This window comes from Sphaeroforma arctica, assembly GCF_001186125.1.
Source record: "Sphaeroforma arctica JP610 unplaced genomic scaffold supercont1.285, whole genome shotgun sequence".
NCBI classification, from domain to species: Eukaryota; class Ichthyosporea; order Ichthyophonida; genus Sphaeroforma; species Sphaeroforma arctica.
In genome coordinates this window covers 82,703-94,991 of record NW_014040273.1, presented here as the reverse complement: position 1 = coordinate 94,991, position 12,289 = coordinate 82,703, and the positions used below count along the sequence as shown (strand labels likewise).

The 12,289-nt window shown below is 41.7% G+C and overlaps 3 protein-coding genes across 3 annotated transcripts; all 3 read left to right on the top strand.

The window, feature by feature from the left end:
* Window positions 1-666: 666 nt before the first annotated feature.
* SARC_04826 (hypothetical protein) lies at window positions 667-7,857 on the top strand. The gene is made up of 10 exons (XM_014301333.1): window positions 667-853; window positions 1,436-1,573; window positions 2,036-2,093; window positions 2,546-2,696; window positions 2,912-3,018; window positions 3,502-3,638; window positions 4,228-4,372; window positions 5,565-5,683; window positions 6,929-7,046; window positions 7,390-7,857. Exons 1-10 carry the CDS (start codon window positions 713-715, stop codon window positions 7,428-7,430), a joined length of 1,155 nt encoding a protein of 384 aa, XP_014156808.1. The 5' UTR covers window positions 667-712; the 3' UTR covers window positions 7,431-7,857.
* Window positions 7,858-8,770: 913 nt separating this feature from the next.
* SARC_04825 (hypothetical protein) lies at window positions 8,771-10,112 on the top strand (the record flags this gene model as incomplete). The annotated part of the gene is made up of 4 exons (XM_014301332.1): window positions 8,771-8,896; window positions 8,996-9,256; window positions 9,324-9,451; window positions 9,536-10,112. The coding sequence occupies 4 exons, from the start codon at window positions 8,771-8,773 to the stop codon at window positions 10,110-10,112; spliced, it is 1,092 nt and encodes a 363-aa protein (XP_014156807.1).
* Window positions 10,113-10,148: 36 nt separating this feature from the next.
* SARC_04824 (hypothetical protein) lies at window positions 10,149-10,541 on the top strand (the record flags this gene model as incomplete). The annotated part of the gene is made up of 1 exon (XM_014301331.1): window positions 10,149-10,541. The coding sequence occupies one exon, from the start codon at window positions 10,149-10,151 to the stop codon at window positions 10,539-10,541; it is 393 nt and encodes a 130-aa protein (XP_014156806.1).
* Between the last annotated feature and the right edge of the window lie 1,748 nt (window positions 10,542-12,289).

Here is a 12,289-nt window from a genome sequence, read left to right as displayed (position 1 = left end):
CCTCTAAGTGCACGCAGTTGACCCCCATGCAGACAACGGCGTGATAGCAGGGGTTTAGGGTTTCAGTCATATTAAGAACACTAGGGTTTAGGGTTTTGACTCGTAGAGTTAAGGCCAATACTATGCATGCAGTGACTGCACTGGTGTGTGGTACGTATGCCACACACGCACGCTGACAGGGCCATATTATTCTATAGTGCAGTGGAGACAGAAGACGCCGTGCACTTTGTTTACCAGCAGAAATACAGAGGTTTAGGGTTTGAACTAATAGATGTGAGCATAGCTGACAGGGGTCTAGGGTTTGAAATCAATGGATGTGAGCATAGCTCACAGGGGTCTAGGGTTGAATCAATGGATGTGAGCTTAGCTCGCTTTTTACCAGTAGAAGTACAGGGTTTTAGGGTTTGGTTTAATTGAGGTGAGCATATCCTCCTAAAACGAGAGTACGCGGTACTTCCTAAATTCAACAGTAGCGTCTTGGTTCGCAGGGTTTAGGGTTTAGATCAATGTTTGATTTAATTCCCAGGGTTCAGAGTAAGGCCAATCCTATACATAAGGTGACTGGATTGGTGTATTTCTCGCTCACCCCCTTCCCCCTCACACACACCTACACACACACCTACACACATCTACACACACACCTACACCCGCCTACACACACATACACACAGATGACTCGCACGCAGACAAGGCTGTGTTAGCCGATAGCATAATGAAGACGGAGGCCACTGTCAGTATAGTCAACGAGCAGAAGCGCAACATGGAGTGCATGGCCAAGACAGTGGAGTTGGCGGAAGTCCTCCACGCCCCACACATAGTCACACTCAGCAGGGCACTTCTGGGCCAACTGAAGGTACGCTGCATATGTGTATACATGTATAGTGTATGTACACACGTCTGTAGTGTATGTACACATGTTTATGGTACGTACATCATAGTGTACGTGTATACGTTTATAGTGTATGTATATACGTTTATGGTGTATGCACATACATATATAGTGTATCTACATACGATTAGTGTATGTACATACGTTTACGTTGTATGTACATACGTGTATAATGTATCTACATGCGTTTATGGTGTATCTGCATACGTATATAGTGTATCTACAAATATTTAGTGTATGTACATACGTTTACGTCGTATGTACATACGTGTATAGTGTTTCTACATACGTTTATAGTGTATGCACAAACGTTGATGGTGTATGTATATTCGTTTATGGTATATGTACATTCGTAAATAGTGTATGTACATACGTTTATAGTATATGTATATCCGTTTATGGTATATGTACATTAGTGACTTGCTGTGTGACTACATTAGACTATGTTTGTTATTATCGTTATCGGGAGAGATGAGTCACCTACTAAGGCTAGTATATTTCTCCCTCTCCTCTCTTTCCTCATCCTCTGTACGTGCAATGGCACAGATTGATGAGGTGTCCACTGTCAAAACCAAGCGACAGGGCTCGTACATTCACTTCTTCAACGATGGCGTAATGCTATCACGCAGTTTCAAAATGAGTATATCCTCGAGATCAGCCAAGATACTACTGTCTCCCACGAAGGTGTGTGGCGTATGAGGAGTTATAGGGTTTGTTGTAGATGGATGGGAACGTAGTTGCACTGGGGTTATACAACTCTGTAGACACTTCAGTGTGTGCCCCTATTGCATATGCGCACTCCATTGATCGTCTGCGCACTGCGTGTGTTTTGAGTAGGTTTTAGTTCTGTGATGTTGACACCGTGTCAACCCCAAAGGCAACGCACATCAATGTCTCATAATGGACTGTTTCGATTCTATTCATCGTAGTATTACTAAATAAGGAATGTCGTTTGATGCTTTTCATCGCAGTACTAAAGAATAAGGAATGTCGTATTCATCCTTGAGCTTATGAATAAGAAATGTCGTCTGATTTTAATCGTCGCAGTACTTATGAATAACAAATGTCAGCTATAGTGGCAAGTCGTGAGTGCTTCCCGATTTCTCACTCATCCGTCTCAATTGTCTTTTCTTTTCTCCATTGCAGTACGAATGCATCAAATTAAGGAAAATCGGGAAAGTCAAAGCACCCTCTGGGGAAGTAGGTAAGCAGTTGTACCTGAGCTGCACATGCACACTTGCGCATAGATGTGCAAAGGCAGACGCAGACAGTACGCGTGTGGGTACTGTAATGTTCATGGAGGCACATTAATATTGGCCATTGATAACTTTCTGCTTAAATGCACACCTTGAGCCGAGAGATTGGGCGAAATTTCAAACAAACAAAAAACACACGCTCTGTAACCTGATGATCTGAGTGTCTCTGCGCAGCCAAGCGCAATTGTCTTACCTATTTTTAACGTTTTAACGTTTGGATTGTTCTACAGCAGCACCATATTGTGATTGAAAGCGTATCTTTTGACTGAAGCCAAATTACGGATTGTTTTTAATAAACATGTTTTATTGACACAGTGGTGAACGTACTATCGGTGGTGTCTGTGGCTGATGTATCCTCGTACTCATACACCCCAACGCTTTGCTGGATTGCTGTTTGCAGAATATCATATAGTAATAGAAGCCCCCTACCAATCACTTAAGCACAAGCGCACATTCGCCTGTCGAACGGAGCAGGACTACGTGCAAATAGAAACCTTTTTCGCTGAGAAAGGAAAGGGACCGCCGGTAAAATCAGACCCTTCGAATAGCAGGTATCACTTATGATTATAGGGCAATCAGGTGCTCAGTTGTGAGGCGTCTTTTGGGACTGTGTGGTATTGGGTTGTGACTCCTGGCGCATATTGGAAATGGATTATAAATTCAGCGACTCAATTTTGGGGATTGGGATCAGACATTCAGAAGTACATTTGAAGAATCGGGTTTTGGCTGAGCTAACTTTTTGGGTCTTGCATGTCATGGCGCACAGAAATGGGACCGGCAGCCCAAAACGTCCGAAAAAAGGTTCACCAACGGACTCAGAGGTGCCGAAAAATAATAATCCCGCACCAAACATAAATAGACGGATGGCCAAAGGTACGTAGAACTTATGTGCACGGTATCTGGTATATATTCCGTATGATTTAGGGTTTGAAATTGTAATATTTATTTTCAGTGTTTTATAATCAGTGCCGATTTTTCGATCAATTGTCCCTTTATTGAGCATCTTTATGTGATTGATGTGCTCGATTAGCACCACTCAATGTGACCCATTTGCACAACGGCAAGCGGAACGGATACTTTCTCATTGTGATACACACATGTGTGTGGATGTATCAATGTCTTTACCTGATGCAACAGAACACTTAATTGTGATACACATACGTAAGTGGATATAACAATGTACGTATATATATATATATATATATATATGTATATATATATCCTCATTGTGATACACATATGTGCGACCATCACAGTTCCTTCACTTATGCAATAGAATACACACTCCCCCTGTTCTGTGTGTATGAGTGATAGGGCCCTGTTCTCACCCAACCCCTCTACCACTGCACCGTACAGTAATAACTAGGTCCGAGGTTGCGTACAGTGGCGACTTCTCGAAAGCCGAGCTGTCCAAATTAGAACGCACCAAAAGCAGTCCTGCCGGTCCTACTTCTGGGTGCAGGATAGTCACAAGTACCGGAATTGCAGTCGATGTAAGTTGTGTGCGTGCGGCTCGGCTATAAATAGATTCTATGTGGCTACACATAAATTGACGTGCTCGAGTTCTTCCGAAACTTCGTAGTGTAAAGTCGGGCGGCTATATATACCCCGTGTGTAGTAGGTCCCAGAGAAACGAGACTATATATATTAATGGAGTACGGGTTGAACACATGTTTTGCTGATGCTGAAGTGAAAAGTTCGGTATTCATTTGGTGTCGGTTGTATTTTGTTCGGAGACTTGGCTGGCGAATATATCTCAACCAACACTTTCGACTTTCTAGTATAGAGTATATATATACCAATCATATTCTTCTAATCTTACCCACTTCTAATATGATATCTCTATACCAATCACATCCAACCTATCTTACCAAGTTCTAATAGAGCGTATCTATATGCCAATCACATCCATCCGATCTTACCAACTTCTATTAGAAAGTGTCTATGTTTGAATCACATTCACCCTATCTTCAGTAAATTTCGCTCATCTACCAGTTATAAACACAAATGCATCTATAGCACTCGCACGCCTGTCAAGCCAGCATGCTAAACGGGCTATTGCTTTCCTTGACTGCTCCGCAGCCAGACTACATAAAGATCTCTGGCTGTGCACGCGACGCAGCCGACCCATTCACCTTTCTCTATAAGATACACATCGGAAAGACGGCCAATCAATACATCTACCGCAGCTACGACGACTTCTTCGCCATGCACGTGCAGATATGTGGTATGGGCAACATGTGTGGAAGCATGTGAGGGGTTGTAGAATGTAGTAGTGTGTGTGTGTGCTACCTGTGTGTAAGCTGTGTAAGCATGTGAGGGGTTGTAGTGGTGTATGCCTGCATTGCGGTCGATCTACGGTGTGTTTATATACATAAACACATCCAAGCATACGATTCATCACAATCTATACGCACTCTCGCGACCTTTGTATGTGTGTGTGTGCGTGTCAAATGGGTCGTTTGCCGTCCATCACGAGGTCTATTTAACAATACAAAAAAGACAAACGACAATCCTGTCCATATGATTTCTTTTGTTTTAATCACCGCTCTCGAGAGGGCGGGGGGCGAGTCCTCGACAATGCTATGTGCACGAAGTTGATCTGTGTTTTATATATATGGAAGTGATCACAACCTCATGGACCACAACTGCTTACGTATAGTAGTGCGCCTGAGTGATACTCTGTGTCGTAGTATAGTGGTCTTCTTATGTGTCGTATACATGCTCGGCTGGGTTATACTTGCACATGGGCCGGCTGGGTTACACTTGTACATGGGCCGCCACGTGCAGCCGTATACACGCACGCGCATATGTGACTGTGTGTACAGCATGAGCATGTGCTGAAGGAAAGGTGTCAGTTGCGTTGCCCGCAGACGCGATTGCTGCACTCCATCTGTGTGCACGCATGTGTTCTCCCTATCCGTCGCATGCTATAACTCTTCAACCATCAAAGTTAAAAGGATGTCTGTGACAGCGAACGAGTATAGGTGTCGGGTTGTTGTTGTGGTTGGGATCTGCGTACTATAAAACAGGCGTCCAGACTCGCACTGCGCCTGAACCACATTCTGTAGGACCATTGCACCACACGTCTGAAATACGGGGTGAACCCAATAACACGCTATACCTTAAATACATACGAAGATGTACCAAAATTTCGATACAAACGGCATACTCGAGTGCACACAGACGACGAGCCATACATGGGTGTGCGCCAGTGTTGTTGGAGGTACGAAGCCATATATCCAAAACATAGAAGCACCATTAGCATGTGTATATCTGTGCATTTGGCTGGAGCCATGCGTATGCACCCCACGCAAACGCAGTTTGATTGGATCCCAAAATAGAACAGCACACACCTTCCCCGCAGCTACCCTCACACTCCCACTTACACTCGCACGCGTGTCTGTCTATTCTCTCAGCCGAATACGCCACACTCAGGTCGGCCGAGAGTATACTACCAGAACTCATACCACCCAGGACCACACTGTCAGAGGAAGCCGCAATGGACTTGCAGCAACCACTGGCCCAATACTTGATAGTATGTTGTATGCAAGAGCCTGTAGAGTAAAGCCTGTGTGTGGCTTTTGTAGCTGTGTGTGTGTAGGTATGTATGTATGTGCCTGTGTGCTTGTATTATTCTACTAATTAAATGTATATGTAGGTATGTTTGTCCCTATGTGCTTTTATTATTCTACTATATGTGTATGTAGGTATGTATGTCCATGTGTGCTTGTATCATGCTACTAATTCATGTGTGTATGTAGTTAAGTATGTCCATGTGTGCTTGTATCATGTTACTATTTCATGTGTGTATGTAGGTATGTATTTCCTTGTGTACTTGTATCATTCTATTGATTCATGTGTGTGTGTAGATATGTTTGTCCTTGTTTGGTTGTATTATGCTACTAATACATGTGTGTATGTAGGTATTATTTCCTTGTGTGTATGTAGGTATCTATTTCCTTGTGTGTATATAGGTATGTTTGTCCTTGTGTGTTTGTATCTTGTATTATTTCCTTGTGTGTATGTAGGTATCTATTTCCTTGTGTATATATAGGTATGTTTGTCCTTGTGTGTTTGTATCTTGCTACCAAATCATTTGTGTATGTAGTTATGCATGTCCTTGTGTGTATGGAGGTATGTATTTCCTTGTGTGTATGTAGGTATCTATTTCCTTGTGTGTGTATAGGTATCTATGTCCTTGTGTGTATGTGGGTATGTATTTCCTTGTGTGTATGTAGGTATCTATGTCCTTGTATGTGTATAGGTATGTATGTCCTTGTGTGCTTGTATCATGCTACTGATTCATGTGTGTATGGGTTAGTATTCATTATCTGCGCTTATACGATCTTTGTAATTCCGTAGTGAGCAACAATGCATCTGAACATCTCATACGTGATCTCTATATAGCTTTGATCGGTATACCTGTATGTATCCGTATATATGTGTTTTACGTTTGCCAGTCGATGTGTATTCGGGATGTGCCTGCGTATATATCGGGAGTATTCAAAATATGCACTCATATTTTTTTTCTTCTCATTCCATTTCACTCATCCTTTAAGACGTATACACGTGATCTACGTGTGCATGTCCTGCCTACCTACTATAAGCTCGGTCATGCATTGGCATTCTAGGCTCAACATGCGAAATTTCCTCATAATGACATGTCCCAGGATAGAGTCTCATGCGCAAGATAGCTTGTCTATAGTTACCGAGATGGAGTGCGTATGTGGTGTTGTATATACAGCGGCTCATGTCTTTGTACTGCTCTCTCGATGTGCAGGATATCATCAATCTACCCAGGCTGTCGAATTCCTTATCAATTATCGAGAGCTTCCTGGTGTCACCCAGCGATGTCAATCCGGAAGCGAGGATGGCTCAAAACGTACAAGAATTGCCGTGTACGTATTCTCACAAACCGTTGAACATACATCCATGCTTACATACACACGGACATACATACAGGCATACTGTGTTATAGTCTTGTCATGAATTTTATTTTATTTTTCCTCGTCTATTTTATAGTAGTATAGCTGTGATCTAATTTTCTTCAAGGTCTAGTTTGTAGAGGTATAGATGTGTGCTCTGGTTATTTCATTACCTTTTTATACTCGAATATTCGTGTGTATTCAAAAAACAATTAACTCGTTTGGGGGTGGTGGTCGTTTCATATCTAATCGACGCAGATTCCATATATCTGCTCAAGTATTTCTGATTCATATTATATTCTTCCTTGGTACATAGTGGCGCCTTTTCCCTGGGGCCAGTGCGGCGACAACGTCTAGTAAACTCGCCGGTACCCGAGCCTCATGCGAACGGTTACTTTCGGTTGCCTTTAGGACTATAACGACTAAGGTTATCGAGGGTTTAGGTGCTCTGTATTGTATATCCTGATTCCTTTCGTAGGGAGGTGCAGGATTAAAGAGTTGTTGGAAGCCTGTCGTAATTGAAACGGATAACAATGGATGCACAAATATGTGAATGTGCAAGCGGCTCGGTCTCGTCTAAACACGCTTGGACAGCTGTGATAAGCAACAGGACTTCTCTCCAACCCTTCAGAGATAACATTCGAATCGAAATGTTTCCGATCGATGTCTGTACTTGAGATATCGGATTTATAACCGTGATCTATGTCAATCAACGTAGAGTACACAACAGTAAGAAGAAAAAACTAAATAAAAAGTCCCTCGCCTGGACAGTGGAGCACTGAGAGGTTTTCTACTTTTCGGATGGACTCATGTTGCCTGGTAGAATGTATTCTTAACACAACGACAACATAACGACGAAGTGGGTGAGAAGTTACGATAAATGTTCAGATGAAAGTTTGTCATGCACAACATAGACAAAGGTTTTGATCATATAAGCTCGTTCGTTGTCCAATTAATGAGTCCTGTGAATACGCAAGGAACAAGCATAGATGGAAAGTTTTTGAACAGCATGTGTATACAATCTAGTTTGATTCTGCGTTTGAGTTAACTCAAGCTCTAGAGGACATACACTCAACCCCTATGATCGATATACGTAGATGACTGTTTCCGTGCTCAAGCAACTAGAATCTACCTCCGTGGAATCTTACATGTCTACAAAAGGGAGGGTCTGAGTCTAAGAGGACAAGGCCCTCTCTCTGATTCATATATCACACAATCCTGCGGAAGGCTTCGGAAGGCTATCTACAGGCTGACGCGTTTCAAGACTCGAGACTCGTCAATCATCAACTCATCACTCAAGTCAAAGTATAAATATGATGTGTATACATATGTAAAACTATTTTCAAGTGATGGAGAATAGTTTGAGATTGTTGGAACTTGGAGTCCGGAGACACGGGCTGATGGAGTAAACTGTATACAAAAAGTATTCGAAATTCAACCAATCAGAAATCAGGCTTGGTGGCTGCCGATTAATACTAAATATTTCTAATTTCACGTCTGTTGATTGTTGTCCCACTCTTGTTTATCTTGTGCCTGCCGATTTATACTGAATATTTCTAATTTCACGTCTGATGAGTGTTGTCCCGCTCTTGTATTTACTTATCTTGACACATTAACTTATACTATATATATGTACGGCTCGGAGGCACCTTCAACAAGTACATTTTATACACACAATATCAACGACACGTAACAAGATGTTGCAAGCTGAGAGTTTACTGGGCCCTGCGCAAATTGGCATCATGAATGCGCTTCGCACAGGCAACACATTTCTGGATTTCGCTTTTTGCCTAATTGTGCCGATTGTATTCTCTGCATTCGCGGTATATATAAAAGAGTTTAACACAATATGTTGCTGTGGGAGCTAATGGGAGAGATTATTGAAATGCGATGATTCGTATACGCGACATATTATTCATGAGACGGCAGAAAACAAATACGGCCCTGTCTACGATGTGGATCAAAATAATCATATTCTGCACAAGGCTATACTGGAGTATAACACCCATACTTGTGACTTGTGCTTCTCTGGGGGTCACTTCCGCTTGGTCTGCAATGCTAAAACGGTGGAACAGGCTTATGGATGGGGTAACGAGGACGATGGGTCGGTGCTTCAACAGTTGCACTCTTTCGATATTATCGCAGAGCCACCGCCCAACGAGTCTGTGGATGTGGGGAAGCAGGTATATTTGACTATTAGTAATGCTTCAACATCTGAGCAGGAAGGGAAAAAAATCATTATCCACTAAGACAACGTCCGACTACATTCTCACCGCACATGATCAGGATGCCAGGCAACGTGTCGATGAGCATGTACAGCACGCTTACCAGCGGTATATGGACTATGTGGCAGCGCAGAGAGATGTTGCGAGGTACACGTACGTCATGAGATCTACGGCCTAGGGAAATGACTTAAGGGAAGAAAAACATTACAATGTGATTTACAAACGCTATGCATTGAGTAATGACAAAACGTTCAACTCAATGTTTTTCCCTCAGAAGGCTGCACTGCTCCGGTTGCTGGATCATTTCAAGCATCATACGGGAAAGTTCTCGATTCCATCATACCCAAATAAGATAACACTTCTTCTGCATGGCTCTCCCGGCACTGGCAAAACAAGTCTCATTAAGGCACTTGCGCAACATACAGAACGTCATATTGTCAGTATCCCGCTGGCTAGGATCAAAACTAACCAAGATCTCATGGATGTGGTTTTTGATCAGTGTTATCAAATTCAGGGCAACGACTTGACGATGAGGCTCAAGTTTGAAAGGGTCGTTTACGTGATGGAGGATATTGATTGTGCGAGCAAGGGTGTCTTTGCTCGTGATTCAACGATAACGGACACTCTCACTGGGACTTCAGATGGCAGTCTTCTACCCAATGATATGGTTGCTCCAAGCACAGTACTGGAGAAACACAACACACATGGCACGTTGACGCAAGACATGTTGGATAAAAGGAAAGCGAGTAAAGGGTCCTCGCTTGGTGTGGCTGGAGACGATGATCTGGACCTAGCTGGTCTTCTGAATGTGTAGGATGGCATTGTAGATTGCCCGGATCGCATTGTGGTCATGACTACCAATCATCCTGAGAAGCTGGACCCAGCGCTGATTCGACCCGGGCGAGTTAATCTTACTGTGTATTTGGGGTTTTTTCAACCCGCCGAAGCAATCGAGATGTTGGCACACTTTTTTCAGTGTGCATTATCACCTTATATGCAAGACTCGGTGACGCGATCATTGAAGACGGCCATTCGTACATTTACTCCTGCTGAGATGGAGCAGTTGAGCTACGAATACGACACTATGGATGAGGTACTCGAAGCGCTTGCAACAGCTGCTTCGAAACCGAAAGAAATTATTTCGGCTCACCACCATATTCCAGCGAAGTTTAAACAAACATCAACATTAGAGAGCTCATTGGAAGACGTGGATTCGATCAGTTCTGTATCATTGGACTTGTAATCTCAGTGGGATTCTGGAGCGGATTGTTATTCTCCGACATCGGAGAAAGAAAAGGAAGTCTCATTAAAAGATCTTTGTGTCATGGATATACTGCAAGGTAGAACGACACGATGCTTGCGATACAATTATAATAGCGTGAATATTGATTGTATATAGTAAAATTAAATAGTTCCAACCATCTTTCTGACAAATAAACTACTGTAGCACTTCAATAACGATTCTGCCGTATTAATTGTAGGCATTTGATAATTTAAGCCCAAGCGTGGTCATTTTCTCAGAGATGGTACGCTAAAAATCCACTTAAACAAAAGACAGGAAGAAATAACACTATAGATCACCGTGTGAGGTATAAAGTTCGACAGGAACTGCATGGTCAATTCACTATTTTATCAATACAATGATACGAACAGCGATATAATGAAACGAGCTAGTACTACCCTTCTCGCCGCACAGATAATCAATCTTGTTGCCGTTTAATAGGGCTACAACGTGAAAGTCATGGGAGGAACATGCACGTCATGACTGTCCCAAAACATTTTGACTCCAGTACCGCCTATAATGAGTGTGACTAGCCTACAAATGAGGGTTCATCAGTTTCTGCAAAAATCTGCTGCGATGCTCGGAAGTGATTAATAGCATATGAATATGCGTACGAAACGGTAGGTAACCAAGTAAGACGATATAATACCGTGGATGAGACCGCAACAAAAACTGACTATAGGAGATAATACCAAAAGTAATATATATATATATATATATACATATCTCGCATTTAAATGAGGTTAAAAAAATGAAATTATAATCGACACGAAAATTTGAGACTATGTCGGATATCGACTACCAAATACAAGACCTCAAATCTTTCACAACGGCGTACAAAACTATATATATGACTGAAACAGTTTATGAGACAAAAACCAAGACTTAATACGCGACGGACACAGCCTCGGTAACTGGAACCGTTTATAAGATAGTGATTCAAAAACGCGATCGACACGGCCTCGGTATTGAACTAGAACCGCTAATATAAGTTAGAAATTCATATAAGGTGTTTTTAAAAGTACGAGACTGATACAGCTATTGTCACTAAACCTCTCCTGCATCAGAGTCAAAGACTGAATACGAGGCCATTATAGCTACAGCCACTCTAAGGCCAACACTGCGCACTCGCAGTCAGGACCTCAGCCTCCCAGGCTCCCTCATGCTGGCTTGTCATTTTGAAACAAAACCATAGCCTTCTTCTGAATTCAACAAACAAACAAAAACAAACAAACAAACAAAAGGACCTTTTTCTAAAATACAAAAAGCAAAAGGCCAAGCAGCAAATGATTTTTTTGTTTTTTAAAATAAAAAACAATATACATATGTATAAAATACTTGTTGATTTTGTTGTACAAAATAAAACAAAACAAAACAAAACAAACCAAACCAAAACAAAACAAACCAAACCAAAACAAAGCAAAACAAAGCAAAACAAAAGACAAAACAAAACAAAAGCAAAACAAAACAAAACAAAACAAAACAAAACAAAACAAAACAAAACAAAACAAAACAAAACAAACAAAACAAAACAAAACAAAACAAAACAAAACAAAACAAAACAAAACAAAACAAAACAAAACAAAACAAAACAAAACAAAACAAAACAAAACAAAACAAAACAAAACAAAACAAAACAAAACAAAACAAAAACGAAAACGAAAAACGAAAACGAAAACGAAAACGAAAACGAAAACGAAAACGAAAAC

What these genes read in the sequence shown, in the direction of transcription:
- SARC_04826 (XM_014301333.1), top strand. Translation starts at nt 713, where the DNA reads ATGAAGACGGAGGCCACTGTCAGTATAGTCAACGAGCAGAAGCGCAAC. An exon ending in TACTACTGTCTCCCACGAAG is followed by an intron (nt 1,574 to 2,035) that starts GTGTGTGGCGTA and finishes TCTCCATTGCAG; the next exon opens with TACGAATGCATCAAATTAAG. An exon ending in CACTGGCCCAATACTTGATA is followed by an intron (nt 5,684 to 6,928) that starts GTATGTTGTATG and finishes CTCGATGTGCAG; the next exon opens with GATATCATCAATCTACCCAG.